The sequence below is a fragment of the Ursus maritimus genome, unplaced genomic scaffold (assembly GCF_017311325.1).
Source record: "Ursus maritimus isolate PB19 unplaced genomic scaffold, ASM1731132v1 scaffold_17, whole genome shotgun sequence".
Classification (NCBI taxonomy): domain Eukaryota; kingdom Metazoa; phylum Chordata; class Mammalia; order Carnivora; family Ursidae; genus Ursus; species Ursus maritimus.
The window spans coordinates 23671117-23691321 of record NW_024424119.1 but is presented as its reverse complement, the minus strand read 5'-3'; the positions used below and the strand labels follow the sequence as shown (position 1 = coordinate 23691321).

General features: G+C 37.6%; 1 protein-coding gene across 6 annotated transcripts in view; it reads left to right on the top strand.

Annotated features, from left to right (window-relative positions):
- Nucleotides 1–20205, top strand: part of UBAP2 (ubiquitin associated protein 2) — a 115723-nt gene that overhangs the window by 53721 nt on the left and 41797 nt on the right. For all 6 annotated transcript variants that reach the window (XM_040631535.1, XM_040631533.1, XM_008695124.2 and 3 more), the window contains 4 exons: nucleotides 1226–1379; nucleotides 1890–1967; nucleotides 15859–15913; nucleotides 17400–17503. In XM_040631535.1, coding sequence (XP_040487469.1) covers nucleotides 1226–1379; nucleotides 1890–1967; nucleotides 15859–15913; nucleotides 17400–17503 — 391 coding nt within the window. The remainder of the gene's footprint in view (nucleotides 1–1225; nucleotides 1380–1889; nucleotides 1968–15858; nucleotides 15914–17399; nucleotides 17504–20205) is intronic.

Genomic DNA, 20205 nt, shown 5'->3' with positions numbered 1-20205 from the left:
AGTTTGGGTACTATTCCTAGGTAGACTTGTAGGAAGATTAGAATAGATGGATATCTACCAGAACTGAATATACCAGATTATATGCTGTAACTGTCAGTTGTTGATTTTTGAAAAATATTGATCAAAGCTTAAAGTTGGAAAATAACTTGTTTTAATTATTATTTTTTTCACATGCAATGATTTTATATGTAACTAAATACATGGGTTCAGTAGAGGTTTGTAGATGTCAAAAAAAAATCTTTCTAAAAAGGTGTTTTAAATCTGACCTCCACTGTTTTGGAAGTAATTCAGCTATATTTCTTCAATTTTAGTTTTTTAATTTCTAGTGTTTATGTTTATTTGGATATACAATATTAGTAATTTCCTTTTGTTCCTAAGATTTTTTTAAGCTTAAAATAGTTCTTGCTCTTATTTTGGGATTGAATCACTTCAAATCTCTTGTGAAATGACGTAGATGATGACAAAGTAAACAGAAACAAATGGGCCAGTTTGGGGATTTCTCCATAATATACCTTTATTGATATCCTAATACCACTTATTTTCACAAGAACGAGGTGTTCTTTTCTCAGCAATTTATACACACACACACACACACACACACACACACACACGATTTGATTTCCATCACAATTAGAGGAGAGGCAGAGAAGGGAGATTATATAAATTATTTGACTTCTCATTAGAAACAGGTCTTTGAGGTTGAAATTTTGGGTACTTAGTTTAAAAAAATAACCTCAAATTTTATTTGCCTACCATTAAATTTTTTTAGTTGGTTACTTTGGTTAACTGAATAGAGCAAGTTATTCCTGAGGTTTTAGAGCAGCATTTTAGGGTAATTTTGTATTCTTTGAGCTAATCTGCTTATTCATAGGTTTAAGGCCTACTGAGGTAGGTGGAGGTGGCATAGTGTGGGAGCTTGGGGGAAATGACCTTTACTTTATTTTTAAATCAGCATAGGAAAAAGCTCTGTGGTGGGATAACATATAGTATGTTGTTAATTCAGCTAGTTGCTGTATTCTTTTGTGCTGTATATGGCAACAGGAGCTTAGCAAGAGGTTTGCTGTCTTTATCATCAGAAAGTAGAACTATATGGATAAGAATTAAAATGGTGGGCAAGTGAGCTGCAAGGTGTGGGTTATTAGGTCTGAAAGATATATGCATATATCCTTGATAATTGTGTACACTTTGAATGACAACTCTGAATGACCACTCTTGTCTTCGGTAGACTTCATGGGAGACTGTAGGGGGGAAGAAGAAGAATTTTGGAAAAGAAAGTTCAGAAAACAAAGAGAATAGAGAGAAGAGAAGTGAGAGAGAACTAAATCGTGGACGTGGAAACAACAACCGGAAAGGAAGAGGTGGCAGTCGTGGGAGAGAGTGTAAGTACATTTCTCCTCAATTTTTTGTTATGAAAAAAATTTTTTTTTAAGATTTTATTTATTCAACAGAGATAGAGACAGCCAGCGAGAGAGAACACAAGCAGGGGGAGTGGGGGAGGAAGAAGCAGGCTCATAGCGGAGGAGCCTGATGTGGGGCTCGATCCCATAACGCCGGGATCACGCCCTGAGCCGAAGGCAGACACTTAACCACTGTGCCACCCAGGCGCCCCACAAACGTGATTTTTTGAAGCAAACTTGCTTTACGGGAGGGCAAGTCCAACTAGAAGAAAGAAAAAGTGATACATCGTTTTAATTTCCTTACAGAATTTTCCCCTACAAATTAAGCTAGATGTGCTGTCATCAGTTTTTGAGCCACTTTTATTTGCTTTTGTTTTTACTGTTTTCTGATCCCTTTTGTTACGTTTTGGCCTTTTTAAAAAGTCTTTTTGTCCTTGCCTTTGATAGCTCTTATGTACAATTATGTACAAGAGGTGCTCTTTTCTTCCGTAGTTAGAGGTGAAGAGAACGGAATTGATTGCAATCAAGGGGACAAGCCTTCAGACCGTGGCAAGAGAGCCCGTGGCAGAGGTAAGACAGAATAAGGGAGATGGAGATGCTTGTGATTGGAAGGAGGAGGCAGGCTATTGGTATACTTACTTCACTAAGACATGGCAATGTACTCTGAGAGAAGGGTTGATCTTCTGCAATCTTTGGATTTGTTTACCAGTGGCTATGAGTGAAGTGGTTGGATTTACATAATTTTGAGAAAACTTACTGGTTGGTTTCACCTGAGCTGAGAAAGTCCTTTAAATGAATAATTTAAAACTTGAAGCTCTGATCAAACAGTCATTAAATTCTTCTTTGTTGGACTTTAATAGATGTGTTTTTTACCCTTATGATACCGGTTTTAAAATTAGAAGTATTTGCCCATTTATTAGCTCCTTCCCATCCCCCAATATTTTATGTTAGTGATCATTTCTTAACATTTATTGACTTGGGATGTCATTATGCCACTTTAATGATGTAATTTCATATACTTTAGAGTTGTGACTCAATTTTCTCAGGGTCAGAAAATCAAGATACATAATGTAATATGCAGATATTGCTTTGGTTCAGTGGATGAACTACCTGAACTGACATTTTGTTTGATCCATTTTATTTCATTTTTCCTTTTAAGATTTTATTTTTAAGTAATCTCTGCACCAAACATGGAGCTTGAACTCCCAACCTCACAACCCCAGAGATCAGGAGTCTCATGCTGTACAGACCAGGCCAGCCAGGAGCCTCCGTTTGATGTATTATTAAATGCAGTTGTGACTGTTCTCTGCATGAGCAGTTCATAGTGACAGAATTTTTGATCAGCAATGTTATTAAGCATAGAAATAATGTAGGCACTGTATGTTAATTACCTAAAATTTCAATTAAAAAAAGAATGTAGGCAATATGTATACTACCAACTTCCTTGGCTGTTCGTTCATTCAACTATCATTTATTAAAATACTATATATGCCAAAGGTAAATGATATCCAGAGATTGGAGTAGGCAAAACTATGTACTGATTTGCCAGACAGAGTCAAAATAAGATTAGAATTATTTATTTGACAGAGAGAGAGAGGGAGAGAGCATGTGAGCACACAAGCAAGGGGAGCAGCAGGCAGAGGGAGAGGGTGAGAAGCAGACGCCCTGCTGAGCAGAGCCCGATGTGGGCTGAATACCAGGACCCTGGGATCATGACGTGAGCCAAAGGCAGATGCCTAACTGACTGAGCCACCCAGGCGTCCCCATCTAACCAATTTTAATAATTATTCCTTTTTCTAGCCTTTTAAAATTATGATCAGTTTCAAATTTAGAGAAAGTGGAGAAAGTAGATGGAACCATATGTCCCCTTCTCCTTAGTCAATAACACTTAAAGATTTTAGCCCTATTGGTCTTCCAGATCTCTTTCCTACCTTCCTTCTCTGCAGAAATATTTTAAAGTAGATTTTTTGGGTCACTTTACCCCTAATTACCATGTTAAGCACCTCTGAAAAAGGTAGACACTTTCATATATAACCATAATGCTATTTTAACAGTTCAAAAAGTCGTATGGGGCGCCTGGGTGGCACAGTGGTTGGGCGTCTGCCTTCGGCTCAGGGTGTGATCCCGGCGTTGTGGGATCTAGCCCCACATCGGGCTCCTCTGCTATGAGCCTGCTTCTTCCTCTCCCACTCCCCTCTCGCTGGCTGTCTCTATCTCTGTCGAATGAATAAATAAATAAAACCTTAAAAAAAAAAAAAGTCGTAGTAACTTTTGGTATCATCTAATATTTAACCTATGTATAAATTTTCCTGATTACTTAAAAAATGTCTTTTCATAGTTGATTTCTTTGAATCAGGATTGAAACAAGATTTATACATTACATATTTTGATATTCTTTAGTCTAGAGTATATTCTTTCTTACTTCTTTGTACCTCCCTTTTTTTCTCCTTACTGTTGATTTGTTGTCAGAACCATGTTATTTGTCTTTTAGGATACCGTGTTTCACATTATGCATTGTTCTTTTTGTTTCTTGTGGTCTTTTGTTTCTAGCTTATTTCTTTAGCCCCTGTATTTACTGTAAATGTAAGTTAGCTTTAAAGATTAGATTCAAGCTCAGTTTTTTAGGTAAGCAGAGAGGAGCTTATGTATTCTGTATTGCACTGCATCAGAAGACCTGTTTGTTTTCCTTTTAATTTTTTTAGTTTAGGTTAATGAATGATTTGTCCATTGTTAGTAAGTTTATTTGTCAGTAGGTTTTAGGTTACCTGCATTTCTTTTTTTATTTTATTTTATTTTATTTTATTTTATTTTATTTTATTTATTTATTTGACAGAGAGAGAGATAGCCAACGAGAGAGGGAACACAAGCAGAGGGAGTGGGAGAGGGAGAAGCAGGATCCCAGCGGAGGAGCCTGATGTGGGGCTCGATCCCGGAATGCCGGGATCAGCCCTGAACTGAAGGCAGACGCTTAACGACTGAGCCACCCAGGTGCCCCGGTTAACTGCATTTCTGAACATAATCCCTTTCTTGGTTTTTATGATTTAGTTTTTTTTAAATTTAATTTAATTTTTAAAAAAGATTTTATTTATTTATTTGAGAGAGAGAGAGCACGTGCTAGCAGGCTGGGGGAAGGGCAGAGGGAGAGGGAGAGAATCCCAGCAGAGTCTTCGCTGAGTATGGAGCATGACATGGGGCTCGATCCCACAACCCCGAGATCACAACCTGAGCTGAAATCAAAAGCTGGCCACCCAACTGACTGAGCCACCCAGGTGTCCCTATGGTTTCGTTTTTGAAAGAATTCTTTTGGAATTCAAGATGAGGATTGCAGCATATGTAATTCCATTTTTGATTTTCTTTGTGACAAAAGTAGTCTGCTCAGGGGAAGCGTTGGGCCTTGCTTGGTCTCTCCAATGTTGAGGGCTATAGCTAGGCCTGTTTTTGTGTACTTACCTAAGTCTTTAGAATTATCTATCTATGGAATATTTTTTTCTCTGTGACTTGGACAAAAATGGAATAATTAATAATAGCTAATATTTATTTACTGTGACTGCTTTGTTGCGCAGCAGTCCTTTTACTTGTAATTTACTTGTAATTTATGTAATTTACTTGTAATAATTAATAATAGCTAATATTATTTACTGTGACTGCTTTATTGTGTAGCAGGTCTTTTACTTGTCATTAATCCCCCAGTAGAATTTCTAAGGATTGTTGTTGGCTGTTGGTATTCTCGTTTTACATGTGAGAGAACTGAGTCTTAAGAGAGGCAGGTTACTTGTTCATGGTCGGGATGTAAACTACTTCTACCTATTCTGGAACCCAGGTTCTTCACAGAGATAAAGGGAGGAAGGGAGAGAGAGTAGATATTGGGGTGGTTATCTGTCTTCTTGCCTCCTTCCGTCTTAGAGGATTCAGACTTTTTTTTTTTTTTGAATCAGAGGTGGACGTAAATCTCTTTTCTTTATGAAAAGATGGAAAGACTTAACTAGTGGGTTGCCCTGAAACCATGTCTTCTTGGAACTATTGTTATGAGACACTGTGGATTGAAGGAGCCAAAGCAAGTAAAATCTGATAGAATGATGATATTGGCTTGCATTAAAATCCCTCATTCAATACCTAATCCTTTTTTTTAAAGATTTTATTTTTTAAGTAATCTCTACACTCAGAATGGGACTTGAACTCAAAACGGCAAGATGAGAGCCGAAAAAAAAAAAAAGATCAGTCTACGCTACCCCACATGTAAACTTAAATGAGTTATTATTTATTTTTTAGAGAGAGAGAGAGAATGAAAGAACAAAGGGGGTGCGGATAGAGAGAGAATCCCAAGCAGTTGCCACTGTTAGTGTGGAGCCTGACACGGGGCTGGCTCTCATAACCCTGAGATCATGACCTGAGCCAAAATCAAGAGTCGGTTGCCTGACTGAGTGACCCAGGCATGCTGAGTTAAAATTTTTTGCCATTGTTTAGTATGTATGATTTTAATTAAACTTTATTTTTTCTGGGGTGCCTGGGTAGCTCAGTTGTTTAAATGTCGGACTCTTGGTTTTGGCTCAGGTCATGATCTCACCGTGCTGGGATCAAGTCCCACATTGATCGGGCTCTGTGCTCAGTGAGAGTCTGTTTCAGATTCTCTCTCCCTCTCCCTCTGCTTCTCCCCCCACCTCAAAAGATTAAATAAAAATGTTTAAAAAGTATACTTTAACCTTTACTTTTTGAAAAAAAAATTTTTTTTACATCATAACACCTATATTTAAGTATATTTAAATATGTTCTTGAAAGAGTTGTGGTCTGGAGATTTCTTTGAATTACTTTGAATCTGACATCCAGCGCAGGGCAAGAGGAGGGAAACATTCAGTATCCTACATTCTCAAAACTACAATTATTTTGCTTTATGAATATTAGTACAGTTTAATAGTAAGTTAATAGTGGTGCAGAACAAATAGTTTGTTACTTTAATAATTAAGGGATAAATGTCTTTTGTTTTATGTAACTTGTCACCTTCCAGATTAGTTGTAAGTCATTTAATGTCTTAATTTACTCTCTTGTAATCTGTTTAATTAGCCTTTAAAATAGTTCATTGGGGGTGCCTGGGTGGCTTAGTTGGTTAGGGGTCCTGGGATTGAGCCCTGTGTCCGACTCCCTGCTCCATGGGGAATCTACTTCTCCCTCTCCCTCTGTGCATGCTCCCTCTCTCTCTCTCTCACTCTCCCTCAAATAAATAAAATTTTTTTTTTTTAAGATTTTATTTATTTGTCAGAGAGAGAGAGCAAGAGTGCGTGCGCTTATGCACAAGCAGGGGGAACAGCAGTCTCTCTGCTGAGCAGGGAACCTGCTGTGGGACTTGATCCCAGGACCCTGGGATCATGACCTGAGCTGAAGGTAGACGCTTAGCCTACTGAGCCACCCAGGCGTCCCTCAAATAAATAAACCTTAAAAAAAAAAACCAACCCAGTTCACTGTTTTGTTCCTTTGCAGTTATTTCTTCCTTAATTTTTGCCTTATCTGCATAATATTGGCTTAAAAAATACTATGAAACAGCATGAATTTAATATGGTGATCTATAATTTTTGGAATATTTTATATTAAGAATTTGATATCTGTGTGACATAAAAAATTAAACATATAATGTGGGAGTATATTTTATGGCATGAAAGTATGGACTATAGCAAATGAAGTAAAATTAAATTTTCTTTATATTGTTTCCATACCATTCACTGAATGTTTGCTCTACATTCAGCGGAACAAGAGTCAGTGTGATACTCATACCAGGTAGCTTTTCTGTACTTTGTTTAAATAGTTTGTAGAGAAATATCTTGTGAGTTGTGTGTTTTTGTGAGAAAAGAACAGCCTCTCCAGAGGAGGAAAGTAGCAGTTGTGCCCGGCCACTATCTTCAGTGTTGTGGTCTTTGCTTTTTGGTGTCAAAATGTTGGAACTCTGTAAATGGTGACCATTCAAAGGTAACTTAGCCATCAAATAATACTGCGTTTTGTGTACAAAATGTTGAATTAACTGATACATACTAAATATCTACTGTGGGGGCGCCTGGGTGGCACAGCGGTTAAGCGTCTGCCTTCGGCTCAGGGCGTGATCCCGGCATTCTGGGATCGAGCCCCACGTCAGGCTCCTCTGCTAGGAGCCTGCTTCTTCCTCTCCCACTCTCCCTGCTTGTGTTCCCTCTCTCACTGGCTGTCTTTCTCTGTCAAATAAAAAAAAAAAAAAAAAAAAAAAAAAATCTATTGTGACTGAAAGTTCTTCTGAATGATACTGACTTAATCCTGAATTTAGATTGAAGATCATGTTAAATATATGTGAGATGTGGAGTATTTTGGGTAAAGTTCTTTGTCATATGATATGTAATAATTAGTAAAAACTATAATTCTGTGTTCGAGGAGTTGAAATTGCTTGTTAGTATTGTATATATTTAGGAATAAGTTTTTATAGGGTTAATCAAGTTTACCATTGTCACAGTAAGGGTAGAAACATGGTGAAGAAGATCAGTAGCCTCTCTACTTCTGTTTTTTTAGTGCTTTGAAGTGCCCATCCCGGGGGAGAAGGAAAACAGAAGGACACAAAAACAACATAATGATGTTATTGACCACTAAACTTTACTATGCTTGTGGGTCAGGGTACTCACAATGTAATACCGATGTTATGTGCCTGATTAATCCTTACTACCCTATTGTAATTAGATCATTGAAAATTCCTTTGTTTTAAGGTTTAGGGAATACAGAAGAGCTGGGGTGTCTTATCTGGGAGAAGTTTCTCTTTTCCAGAGTATTTGATCTTTGAGATGCTTCTCCTGGAATTAAATGGGCTTCTTAAAGAAATGGTGAGATATTCATGACTGAATTCCCTCTGTGGCACACTTGAACCCTTCAGTGTGGTCCTTGAGAGTAAAAATCTAGTCCCAGAACTTGGATTGGTTGCTTAGGGACCTATTTAAAAATGAAAGGCTGATTAATAAAAACTGACTCCTGTTACAAATTGAACAGATTTATTGTTATAAAAACACATCCTAGGGAACAGCCAGTGAGTTGGAAAACCGGAGTATAGGTGGGAGTGAGATTGATTAGTTTTATTATCTTGATGTAGAGTTGATATATTTACTTTGGTTTTATTTAGGCAAATGAAACTGAAATAAAACTTTACAGACCAAGTAAAATCACCATAAAATTTTACTTAATCACAATTGTCACATCCTCATGTTCTTTTCTGGACTGTTTGGTGGTTATTCATACAATTTTCCCCATTGGTAAATTTAACAGTGAATAGAAACAGAATGAAAACAATAAAAAGTATGGTCCATGTCAATGAACTGTGTGTGTGGAAAAATTCAAATTTAATTTTCCTAGTCAAAATCTTTCACAGTAGCTTGATACAAAAACAACTAATGAAACCAAAGTTCTTTTTGCCTTTGTTTTTGGCTACATTAGCTGACCTCACTAGATAGTATGTTTATACAAGAACAAAGAAGAGCCAGACTTGACCTGAATCTCTTAGAAAATTATTCCTATAGAGTGTATTTTTTTCATAAGATTTTTGGGTATTGGAATTGAAATTGAGGATTTGGCCAAGGATTTGGGTTAAGGCTGAATTAATGGAATGTCAGGCAAGTATGTTTGCCAGTAGGCCCTTTAATAGCTCCAGAACTGTAAAAATCTTCAAGGAGTGGCCCTTGTTGGTGTTGGCCACTTATTTTCACAGGGTGAGGGAGTAATTGGAATTGTATTTTCCCAGCCATTCTGAAACGCAGGCAAGAGATAAGTAGAGAGGAATTTGTTGTTTCATAGAGAATATATATAGATAGTATTTTTTGTAGTCTGTATTAGTGTATTTATGTATTTTTTTCACTCACTCATTTATTTTTAAAGTAAGCTCTGTGCTGTATGTAGGGCTTGAATTCATGACCCCGAGATCAAAAGTCCCATGCTCTGCTGACTGAGTCAGCCAGGTGGCTCTATATCAGTGCATTTAAAAATAATTTTCGGGGGACGCCTGCGTGGCTCAGTCAGTTAAGCGTCTGCCTTCAGCTCAGGTCATGATCCTGGGCTCCTGGGATGGAGTCAGGCATCTGGCTTCTTGCTCAGCGGGGAGCCTGCTTCTCCCTCTGCCTGCCGCTCCCTCTGCTTGTGCTCTCTCTCTGTCTCTCTCTCTGACAAATAAATAAATAAAATCGTAAAAAAATAAAAATAATTTTTGGGCTTCATGCCTTTGAGTAGTTTAGACTTTCAGACTTCTATGATATAGGCCTATTTTCTTATTAAATCTTTTCCATCTTTTTAAATTTGTATTGCTGGGTGTATATTTTTCCTAAAGTAAATTATCTCATTATTTTTTTGGTCATGGTTTATTTAAAAGCTTCAAAATAAAATAAAATTTAGTATGACTTCCCATTTTTATTGGCTGTTTTATTTCACTTTGTGTTCAGTGTGCTTTATGTAGTAAAAGATACTAAAATAATTTTCCAGTGGACTTGGTGAGTTAGTGCCATCTGATTTCTGGGGCATAGCAGAATGTATTTATGTATTAGAAATGACATTCTCATCTTGAAGGTTAGATTACGTATTGATGTTTATTTTTATCTTCTCAATAAGTGAAAATTACAGTTAAGTCACTCCTTTTTTATTTTATTCCTACAAATTTATTTTATTGGTTTATGGTTTGGCAGCATGTGTGTATTGTTTTGTCTTGTCTTTTGGTGAGATTGAGTTGGGTTAGGTAAAGAGTAATACTTGAGATTGCAGGGAGGGTGGTTTGTTTCCTTCTGGATGGAAGAAAAATAATGCCGTGAAAAGGCAATGTTTACTCCCTATCCTTTCTCCTTTATTTTGCGTTACTTACCTCATGGTTTGTTATTTAGCAACTCAAGTTCCTCTATTTTTAAAAACAAACTAATAGGTGAATATGCTCTGTGCAGTATACTTGAAAAAGTAATTACTGAGCACCTACTGTATACCAACATTATATTTTTTAAACTTTTGAATTCTTTGTAGTGCCTCCTTGGGTCCTGGTACGAAAAGTACTTGACAGAATGCAGTGCTCTAAAATGTATTGCTGAACAGCTGGGTGATTCCCTGTAATTGAATAGTGACATTATTATTACATCTCTAAATATGAGTTTAGTTTATGAATAAGTTCTACGTTCATGAAATTGGTGTTACGTATCAGTCTTAAACGCAGCAACTAATATTTAAATACTTACTGTTGCAGATAATGGTGCGAATAAGACATGGCCCCTCACAAACAGGGTGGGAAGGGAGAAGAGATAGTCAAGTAAAATCACTATTTGACTTAAGAAAATGATTGGTGATCAACTGTTGATGGGGTCTTCTTTATTCGTTTTTAATTTTTTTTTTTTTTAAGTAATAAATCTCTGTGCCCAACGTGGGGCTTGAACTCAAAACTCGTAGATCAAGAATCTTATGCTCCGCTGACTGAACCAGCCAGGCGCCCTAGTAGGGTCATCTTTAGATTGAGTGCCCAGAGGAGGTTGCTCAGGAGGAAGAAAGCCATGTGAAAATCTAGGTAGGAACATTCTGTGTAGAAGGAGCAGCTAATGTAAACATGGAAAACAACTTGGATTTTTTTTTTTTTAACAGAATTAAAAAAACTTATTGGAGGGGTGCCTGAGTGGCTCAGTCATTGAGCGTCTGCCTTCGGCTCAGGGCGTGATCCTGGCGTTCTGGGATCGAGCCCCACATCAGGCTCCTCCGCTGGGAGCCTGCTTATTCCTCTCCCATTCCCCCTGCTTGTATTCCCTCTCTTGCTGGCTTTCTCTCTCTCTGTTGAATGAATAAATGGAATCTTAAAAAAAAAAATACTTATTGGAAGATGAAATATACACAGAAGTGCTCAGGGTGCAGTTTTAACATTTTACCTTGAAATAAAGTAGAACAGAATTTTGGGTAATGGTTACTCAGTTTTCCTGAATTTTGGTATTTTACTGTTTGTTTTATTGTTTCTTTATGTTTGTATATATTGTTTTTTTTCTGAAACCTTTGAATATAAATTACAACATAATGCCATTTTACCCCTTAGTATTTTAGTGTATATCTCCTGAGGAAAAAAGATATTCTTTTATGGAGGTATTTTACAATGATAAAATCAGGAAATTACTATTGATGCAATTTATAGGCCTTATTGAAAAGTTTACTGTTATTCTGTAATGTTCTTTATAAGAAAGTATTCTGGTCTGGGATCCAATCCAGTATCATGCATTGTATTTAGCCCTCATGTCTCTTTAGTGTCCTTCAATCTAAAAATAGTTCATTAGTCTGGAATAATCTTGGTCTTTCATGGCTTTAATGCTTTTGAAGCATATGGACTCTCTTATAGAATGTCCTTCAGTATTAGTCTGAGAAACTTCCCCATGAATAGATTGATATTATCTGGTGTATTTAAATTTTATTTTAATGCCAGTATAGTTAACCTGTTACTTATTTTTGAGAGGAATATCACAAAGTGAGGATCACTGACTTCAGTGCATTACATTAGAGGGCACATGATACAAGTTTATCCCATTACTAGTGATGTTAGTTTTGATTACTTAAGAACAGTAGTTTCTGCCAAGTTTTCTCCTCTATGAAGTTACTGCACTTTGTAAGTAATAAATACTTTTCAAGGGAAGTACTCTGAGACTATATAAATATCCTTTTTTGTATGTGTTATGTGTCCCTGGATCTAGTAATTGCCTAAACCTCAAACTGTCCCAGTTATATAAAACTAATATTGCCTGTTTTGCATTAGCTAATTTGAATTGGGTTTTTCCTTCAAGCATGCTGAAGAGCCCTGCCTGAAATGGGGCTTAGGAGAAATTATCTTCCACTGGGGAATTTTTTTTTTTTTTTAAAGATTTATTTGAGAAAGCACAGGGTGGGGGGCGGAGCAGAGGGAGAGGGAGAAGGAGACTCCCCACTGAGGAGGGAGCTGCATGTGGGGCTCGCATGTGGGGTTCAGTCCCAGGACCCTGAGATCATGACCTGAGCTAAAGGAGATGCTTAACCAACTGAGCCACCTATTTGGGAATTTCTAAAATTGTCACTACAGGGGAAAGGAGGAACACATAAAATATGAAATCATAGAGGGATATAAACCATAAGAGACACTTAACTATACACAAACCTAGGGTTGCTGCAGGGGTGGTGGGTGGAGGGATGGGGTAACTGGGTGATGGGCATTAAGGAGGGCAAGTTAGGTCATGAGCACTGGGTGTTACATGCAACTGATAAATCACTGACCTCTACCTCTGAAACATAGAGTATACTACATGTTAATTGATTTTAAATAAAAAAATTTAAAAAACTAAAATTGTCACCACAAAAGGGGCAGCTTACTCAGTCCAAAAGGGGGTCAGTCTCCTCATGGTTCTGGGTGGAAGGAGATGGAACCCAATCAGTCACTGCCAAGCAGGAAGCATGACATCTAGGGTATGGCTCTTCAGTGTACTGACACCTTCAGCGAGTGGCGGCGAGGTGGGGGGGTGCGGGTGCAGCGCCATAGGGGTTGGGGAGCCAGCTCAGAGAATTTCCTAAATATCCTTTTAAAAAAAATCAGACTTTTATTTACTAGTTTTAGAGTCCATTAATTCCTGAAACATTTACCATAACACATTTATGTTTTTTTAAATGATTTATTTATTGGGGTGCCTGGGTGGCTCAGTCTGTTAAGGTCTGACTCTTGATTTCTGCCCAGATCATGGTCTCAGGGTTGTGGGATTGAGCCCCATGTCGGGCTCTGCGCTCAGCACAGAGATTGAGCAGACAGAGGGAGAGGGATGGAGAGAGAGAATCTCAAGGAGACTCCCTGCTGAGCACAGAGCTTGATCAGGGCTCAGTTTCATGACCCTGATGACCTGAGCCGAAATCAAGAGTGGGTCGCTCATCTGACGGAGCCACCCAGGTGCCCCCATAACACATTTAGAATCAGACTTCTTTGCTAAGGACAAGCTAATACATGGGTTATGAAGGTGGATTTTAAACTTCATTGCTCACTGAATCCCAGGGAGATTTTGCTGTTGTCATTTAATTCGTTTATGCTGCTTTAGGGTTGGAAAGGCATATTCCTGTCTGAGAATATACTCTAACCTAGGGACAGAAAGGCAGAACTTGTTTGACTCCCAAGTCTCTGAGCCAGGCAAGCACAAGAGATGCACTGTTCTTCGTATGGCCTGAATAGTTCTATGGGCATAGAGGCAGCTCATAGTCAACATGGCAACTGTTTTTATAATTGAACCAGTCATGAAAATTAGGGAATTTTTGTCTATACAAAAAGCCTTAGAACTAGTCAGGACCTTGCGTAAAGATGTTTCATGATGTTTCTGATGACTCAGAGTGTGCAGTAATAAATTCAAGATCACAGCTTCTGGCACATTTGGCTGTTAGCAAAGTGCTCCATACAATCTTGTGAAGATGCGGGAAAGGGATTGCTTTCTGTCAGATTAGGATCACTGTCCCTATTTGCTTCTATTTAGGTCACACATGTTGGGCACTGGGCCGGTGGGGAATGTCTGCAGTTAGGGTCCGCCTCCGTAGAGGCGATTGGCTGTTTTCTGTGTTTTGGTTTTTTCAAGGGACATGAGCAACTTTTCTGTTCAGGCTGTCAGTGTAAAAACATAAATATTAACTGAATACTTGAGCAGTGCTTCAAAAAGTTGTGCAGAGTCCCTAGAGAGGCCCCTAGGGGAAAAGGTAGCATGTATCATAATATTGGTTTATTCTTTATGATAATCTTCCTTAGTCTTGTGTTTTTGTTTTTATTTTTTGTTTTAATTAAAAGATCCCAAGTCTTTATTATGAGCTATTAGATAGAAATAGCTATTTATACCAGGTAACAATGTAGGGAAATGGTAGGTACACAGAAAACAATGTTATTGGTAGCATTATTAGCCAGGTAAATAGGAAAGAGCAATTTTGTTATCTTGCAAAAATTTGTGGGAATAATGGATTTGACTTTTTAAAATCTACTTATGATATTTGGCATGTTTGTGGTCAATACTTGGGTGTAGCTTTTGATCTTTGGAGACGGAGATACATGTAGTTGATACTGACTTCTTCCAGGATACTTGCACGATTTCTTTAATTTTTGCCTTAGGCTTTGTGTTTCTTGTATAAATTCCTTTTTCTTTTTCTAATGAACATCTTGGTTTTCCACTCAAGTATTCCAGGTTTGTTTAATAATTTCTGAGCAGAAACCCCCTTTAAAATCTTGCCACTATTTTCTTAATATTTAACCACTGTTGTAAGTGCCTTTTTTCACATGTATGATCTTGAAATGAATTTTCTTTTGTTACAGGGGGTATGCATGAGTCCACCGATCAAGAGCAGTTGTGTTTTTTCTCTTGCTTTCTTCATTGTTAACTTTAGTGCAAAAATAACTTCTTGAGATATAATTCACATACCATATAGTTCATCTGAGTGGGCCACCCAGGCACCTCGTATCTTTTTTTTTTTTTTTAAGATTTTATTTTTAAGTAATCTTTGTACACAGCAAAGGATTTGAATTTATAACCCCAAGGTCGAGAGTTGTATACTCTACTGACTGAGCTAGCCGGCACCCCCATAATAGGTGTCTTTTTTCCCCCCAAAGATTTTATTTGAGAGAGAGAGGGGGGAGCATAAGTGGGGGTGCGGAGGAGCAGAAGGAGAGGCAGAATCCCCGCTGAGAAGGGAGCCTGATGTGGGGCTCCATTCCGGGACCCTGAGACCATGACCTGAGCTGAAGGCAGACACTTAACTGACTGAGCCACCCAAGTGCCTCTATAGGTGTCTTTTGGTGCACAAATCTAATGTCTGTCTGTTTTGCCTGTGTCTTTGATGTCATATGTAAAAAATCATTACCAAATTCAGTGTCACGAAGCTTTTGCTCTGTATTTTCTCTAAGAGTTGTATAGTTATAGCTCTTGCATTTTAGGTCTTTAGTCCACAGTTTCGTATGTTGGGAAAAACTGGAGAGTCACTGAATAAAATGATCTCTCTCTCTCTCTCTCTTTTTTTTTAAAGATTTTATGTATTTGAGGGATAGTGTGTGAGCTGGAGGAGGGGGGTTGGGGGGGTGAGGGGTGAGGGAGAGAGATAACCTGACTCTGTGCTGAGTGCAGAGCCTGATGCGGAGCCTGATCCTATAACCTTGAGATCATGATCTGAGCCAAAACCTAGAGTTGGATGCTTAACCAAGTAAGCCACCCAGGCACCCGCAGAATAGTTAGTAATGTAAGCTGCCTGTGTTAAACTGCTGCATATCACAAGTACTATAAAAGCAGAAGTAAATCCCTTCTATCCTTTAAAATCAGTAACTGTGTATATACTGTCAGTAGGGACTGGCAGATTGGGTGCACTGGATAGGAATGTTGGTGCTGTTAGGAACAATGAAGGTGGTGTTTGGGTGGTTGCATGAGAGAATGAAGTTGGTAGAATTATAATTGCATAGGACATAAATATTATTTAACAGTACTGTTTTCTTTTTAAGGATTTGGACGTGGAAGAGGGAGAGGGGCAGGAAGATTCTCAACCCAAGGCATGGGGTAAGTCTGAGCCATCCTGTTTTTATAGTTACTACCCTTCCTGGTTACTACTCCCAGTGTTTTTCTTCCTCTGTCTTGTACCCAATTTATTTATCCTGGTGAGTCTGATGTAATTCTATATTAAAAAGAGGAAATAGTGAAAAAGTGAAATAGTACAAATAAAATTGTATTGCAGTGGGCTTTAGAGTGTAATTTCTATCCTTAGCTCTGTTGACATTTTAGATTTAATAATAGTTTGTTGAGGTGGTGGGGTATCCTTTACATTGTAGTATGTTTAGCAACATTCCTCCCCTACTAGATGTCAGTAGCACCCCTCCTCAAGTTGTGACAATCAAAAAGACCTCTGATATTGTCAGATGTTCCTTGGGAGGGAGGTGCATAATCACCCTAGTGGAAAACCACTGCCTAAGAGTTATGTAAATAAATCCAGCAATTGTCTTTGAATGTAAAAATGATAGTTTCTCCCCCCGCTGGTAGTATGATCTGTTGTTTACTCATAATTTCTGGTTATTCTGTTCACTTTTTGCTGCTTCTAAAGCATTAGCTTCCTCTGGAATTTTAAGAAAGGTTTTTAAGCTTTTTGTAGAAGCCATCTGTAAATGACAGTCAAGAAAGGAAGGGAATTGGTTCCAGCAAAGCCCCTTTGTCTCTCCCTAGCTCCAGGGCAGCCCTGGAGGGGTGGGGAGATGGGGAGGTGGGGAGATGGGGAGGTGGGGAGGTGTTTGCTGACTGCAGTGATACCTCTTGCCATTTCTGTTTCTTGCATGAGCTCATTGTGGATAAAGGAAGGATGAATACATAGGGAGCAAACTGGCTGGAACACTTAAACATACTGTATGTGCCCATCCCAGTAGCTTTAGACTATTTAGTGGATTTTGCGGTTTACTTTCAAAAATATTCCTTGGTGATTTTTTTTTTCTTTATTTGTCAATGATAATCTCAATAAAGCTGAAAAAAATTTTAAATTCTGAAAATTTTAGAGATGGTATTAATTTGGCTTTAGTTAGACTTCTGAATCATGGGTGTTTAGAATTTTAATGGTCAAAAAAAAACCTGAATGAAACATTTTCTTTAGATCTGTTTCTACACAAAAAGGATCTGGATTCTGACTTGGGAAGAAAAGACTGTGTTTACATCTGGCCTTAGTTTTTAAGGGAGCTTTCCATTAGAGCCCTTATTCTTCCTAATACAATTATAGTTGTGCACATCTGCTTTAGGATGCAGAGGGCAGCAATTAGAGAAGTAAGGGCGTCATGCAAGAGTGTTTGGAAGGTCCCTAGTCAGTCACTGCTTTTCAGAAGATTTGCATCCTGATGGCCAGAAGAATTAGCTATAATTAAATAGGAGAAGGAGGGTGAAGTTTCTTATTGTGGCTTTTAGAAGGGACAGGGTTTTTTTGGTTGGGGAGGAAGATGATGTATAGTTGATTTTATGACTTTGGTACTTGTTGCACTTGCTTTAATTCTTTGTTTTTTTCAAACCCAAGGACATTTAATCCTGCAGACTATTCAGATTCTCCATCTATAGATGGGTGTGTTACAAAGCCAGTAGTTTGGGAAGCTACTCAGAATGGTGCAGATGAGGGAACTGGTAAGTGTCTGTTGTCAAAGATGTGTTTTAAATGTTTGAGTCCTTAACATACAAAGGTGGGCCCGTGGAGAAGAATGAAAAACAGGCCTCTGTCCTACACCTCTGAGACTGTTAGTTTGTTCTTTCCTCCAAAGTCTCACTTAAAAATCTCATTGACCATAAGGTATTTGATTTTTTTCCTTCTGCACTCTGAGGGAGAGCCTTTAATTAATCTGTGTAAGTCAGTACAAAATCACACTCAAATCTCAGTGTGTCAGGGATATATAGAATTTCTTCGGAGATGACTTGTTACTGAAAAGTACCATTCCTGATGGTGGATGTAAATGTGGCCAGAGAAAGTGTGGATGATAGGTAGATTTGGGCACCAATTGCTTTTGTAAATTTTTTCTGTAGACTATTGTTTTTGGATAATTTTGTTTTGGAAATTCATGGATAAAAAGTTGTTAATTGGCGTGTTTATTTAATAGAGCTTCTAGGATTTTTTTCATGATAACATATATATATTAATTATTGCAGTTGTATTTATAAAAACCTGTTTTGACAATTCATTAATTCTAACCGTAAATATTAAAGTATAGTTAAATAATCTAAAAGCAAACATCCGTATAGTATCTATCCTGGTCAAAAAACAGGACTGTGCCACCACCATGGAAACACAATCGATGAACTAGAAATCAAAGATATTATAGAGAGGATCAACAAAAGTTGTAAAAATGGTAATTTGAAAAGACTAATAAAATTGGTAAGCTTACTCTGAGACTGATTAAGGGAAGGAGAAGCAGCATACATAATTGGCTATAGGAATGAAAAAAGGGATTTTGATATTAATTATAATAGTAGTTATTATAATTGTAATATGTATCTATATGATTTATATTTTAATATAATTATAATAATTACAATTGTAATTAATATCAGATATTAAAAGATTGACTTCATGTCAATAAAGTTTGTGCTAACATTTGAAATTATAGGTTAATCTCACTCTTCAATACAGATGTAAAAATCTTAAGCTAAAATATTGGAAAACCATTCGGTAAGATAAAAAAGGATAATACATCATGGCCATGTTAAATGTATTTTTGGTAGTCAAGTTTCTTTAACTTAAAAAACGAGTCACCTCCCAGATACATATTCAAGGGAATGGAAGACCTAGCTTTATGTAAAAACTTGTGTACAGGTGTTCATAGAAGCATACTTCTTAGTAGCCAAAATGTGGAAACAAATTAGATGTCCTTCAGTGGGTGAATGGATGAGTAAAATGTGGTATAACATCCATACAATGGAATGCTCATGCTGCTATAAAAAGGAATAAAGTGCTGATGCATGCTGCAACGTAGATGAATCTTAAAGACAATGCTGAGTGAAAGAAGCCAGGCATAAAGGACCACATACTTCATATTTTCTGATTTCATTTGTATGAAATGTCCAGATCAGGCAGATACATAGAAGTAGACTATTGGTTGCCTAGGGTTGGGAATGTTTGGAAAAAATGGGGAGTGACTACTAATGGGTTCAAGATTTCTTCTTGGCAGTGATGAAAATATTCTGGAATAGTCATAATTGTACAACTTGTGAATATACTAAACGCTGCTCAATTGTGTACTTTGAAAGAGTGGATTTTATGTGGTAGGAATTACATCTCAATAACAAAAATAAGTATTATTCATACTTTAACTGAGTAAAGCTGAAAATTCTTTTTATTTATTTATTTATTTATTTATTTATTTTTTTTTTTAATGATTTTTTATTATGTTAGTCACCATACAGTACATCCCCGGTTTCCGATGTAAGGCTCGATGATTCATTAGTTGTGTATAACACCCAGTGCACCATGCAATACGTGCCCTCCTTACTACCCATCACCGGTCTATCCCATTCCCCCACCCCCCTCCCCTCTGAAGTCCTCAGTTTGTTTCTCATAGTCCATAGTCTCTCATGTTTCATTCCCCCTTCTGATTACCCCCCCTTTCTTTATCCCTTTCTTCCCCTACCGATCATCCTAGTTCTTATGTTCCATAGATGAGAGAAATCATATGATAGTTGTCTTTCTCTGCTTGACTTATTTCACTTAGCATTATCTCCTCCAGTGCTGTCCATGGTGTAGCAAAAGCTGAAAATTCTTACCATTTCAATAAGGAAAAGCATTTGACAAAACCCAACATCCATTTCTGATTTTTTTTTTAAAAAACCGGCAAATCTGGAATACAAGGAAATTTCCTTAATCAGGTAGGGATATCTACAAAACTTATAGCAGGTGTTAGGATTAATGGTGATGTGTTGTATATTTTTTCACTGGAACAAAATAAAGGAGTTTACTCTTACTATTTCTCTATGCCAGTGTACTAGAGATTGTAATCATTGCAATAAGGAATGAAAAAAGTTAAAAGGATTGGAAAGAGGAAAAACCTGTTATTCCTCTTTAAAAGATGCTAGGTAGAAGTTCAATAGATTCATTTCTATAAACCATCAACAAAGAGAAAGTGGGAAAAAAATTAGTAGCCTCAAAAAATATGAATACTTAGGAAGAAGTGTAATGATAAGCAACATGATAAGACTGCTACCTATGGGGGCGCCTGGGTGGCACAGCGGTTAAGCGTCTGCCTTCGGCTCAGGGCGTGATCCCGGCGTTCCGGGATCGAGCCCCACATCAGGCTCCTCCGCTATGAGCCTGCTTCTTCCTCTCCCACTCCTCCTGCTTG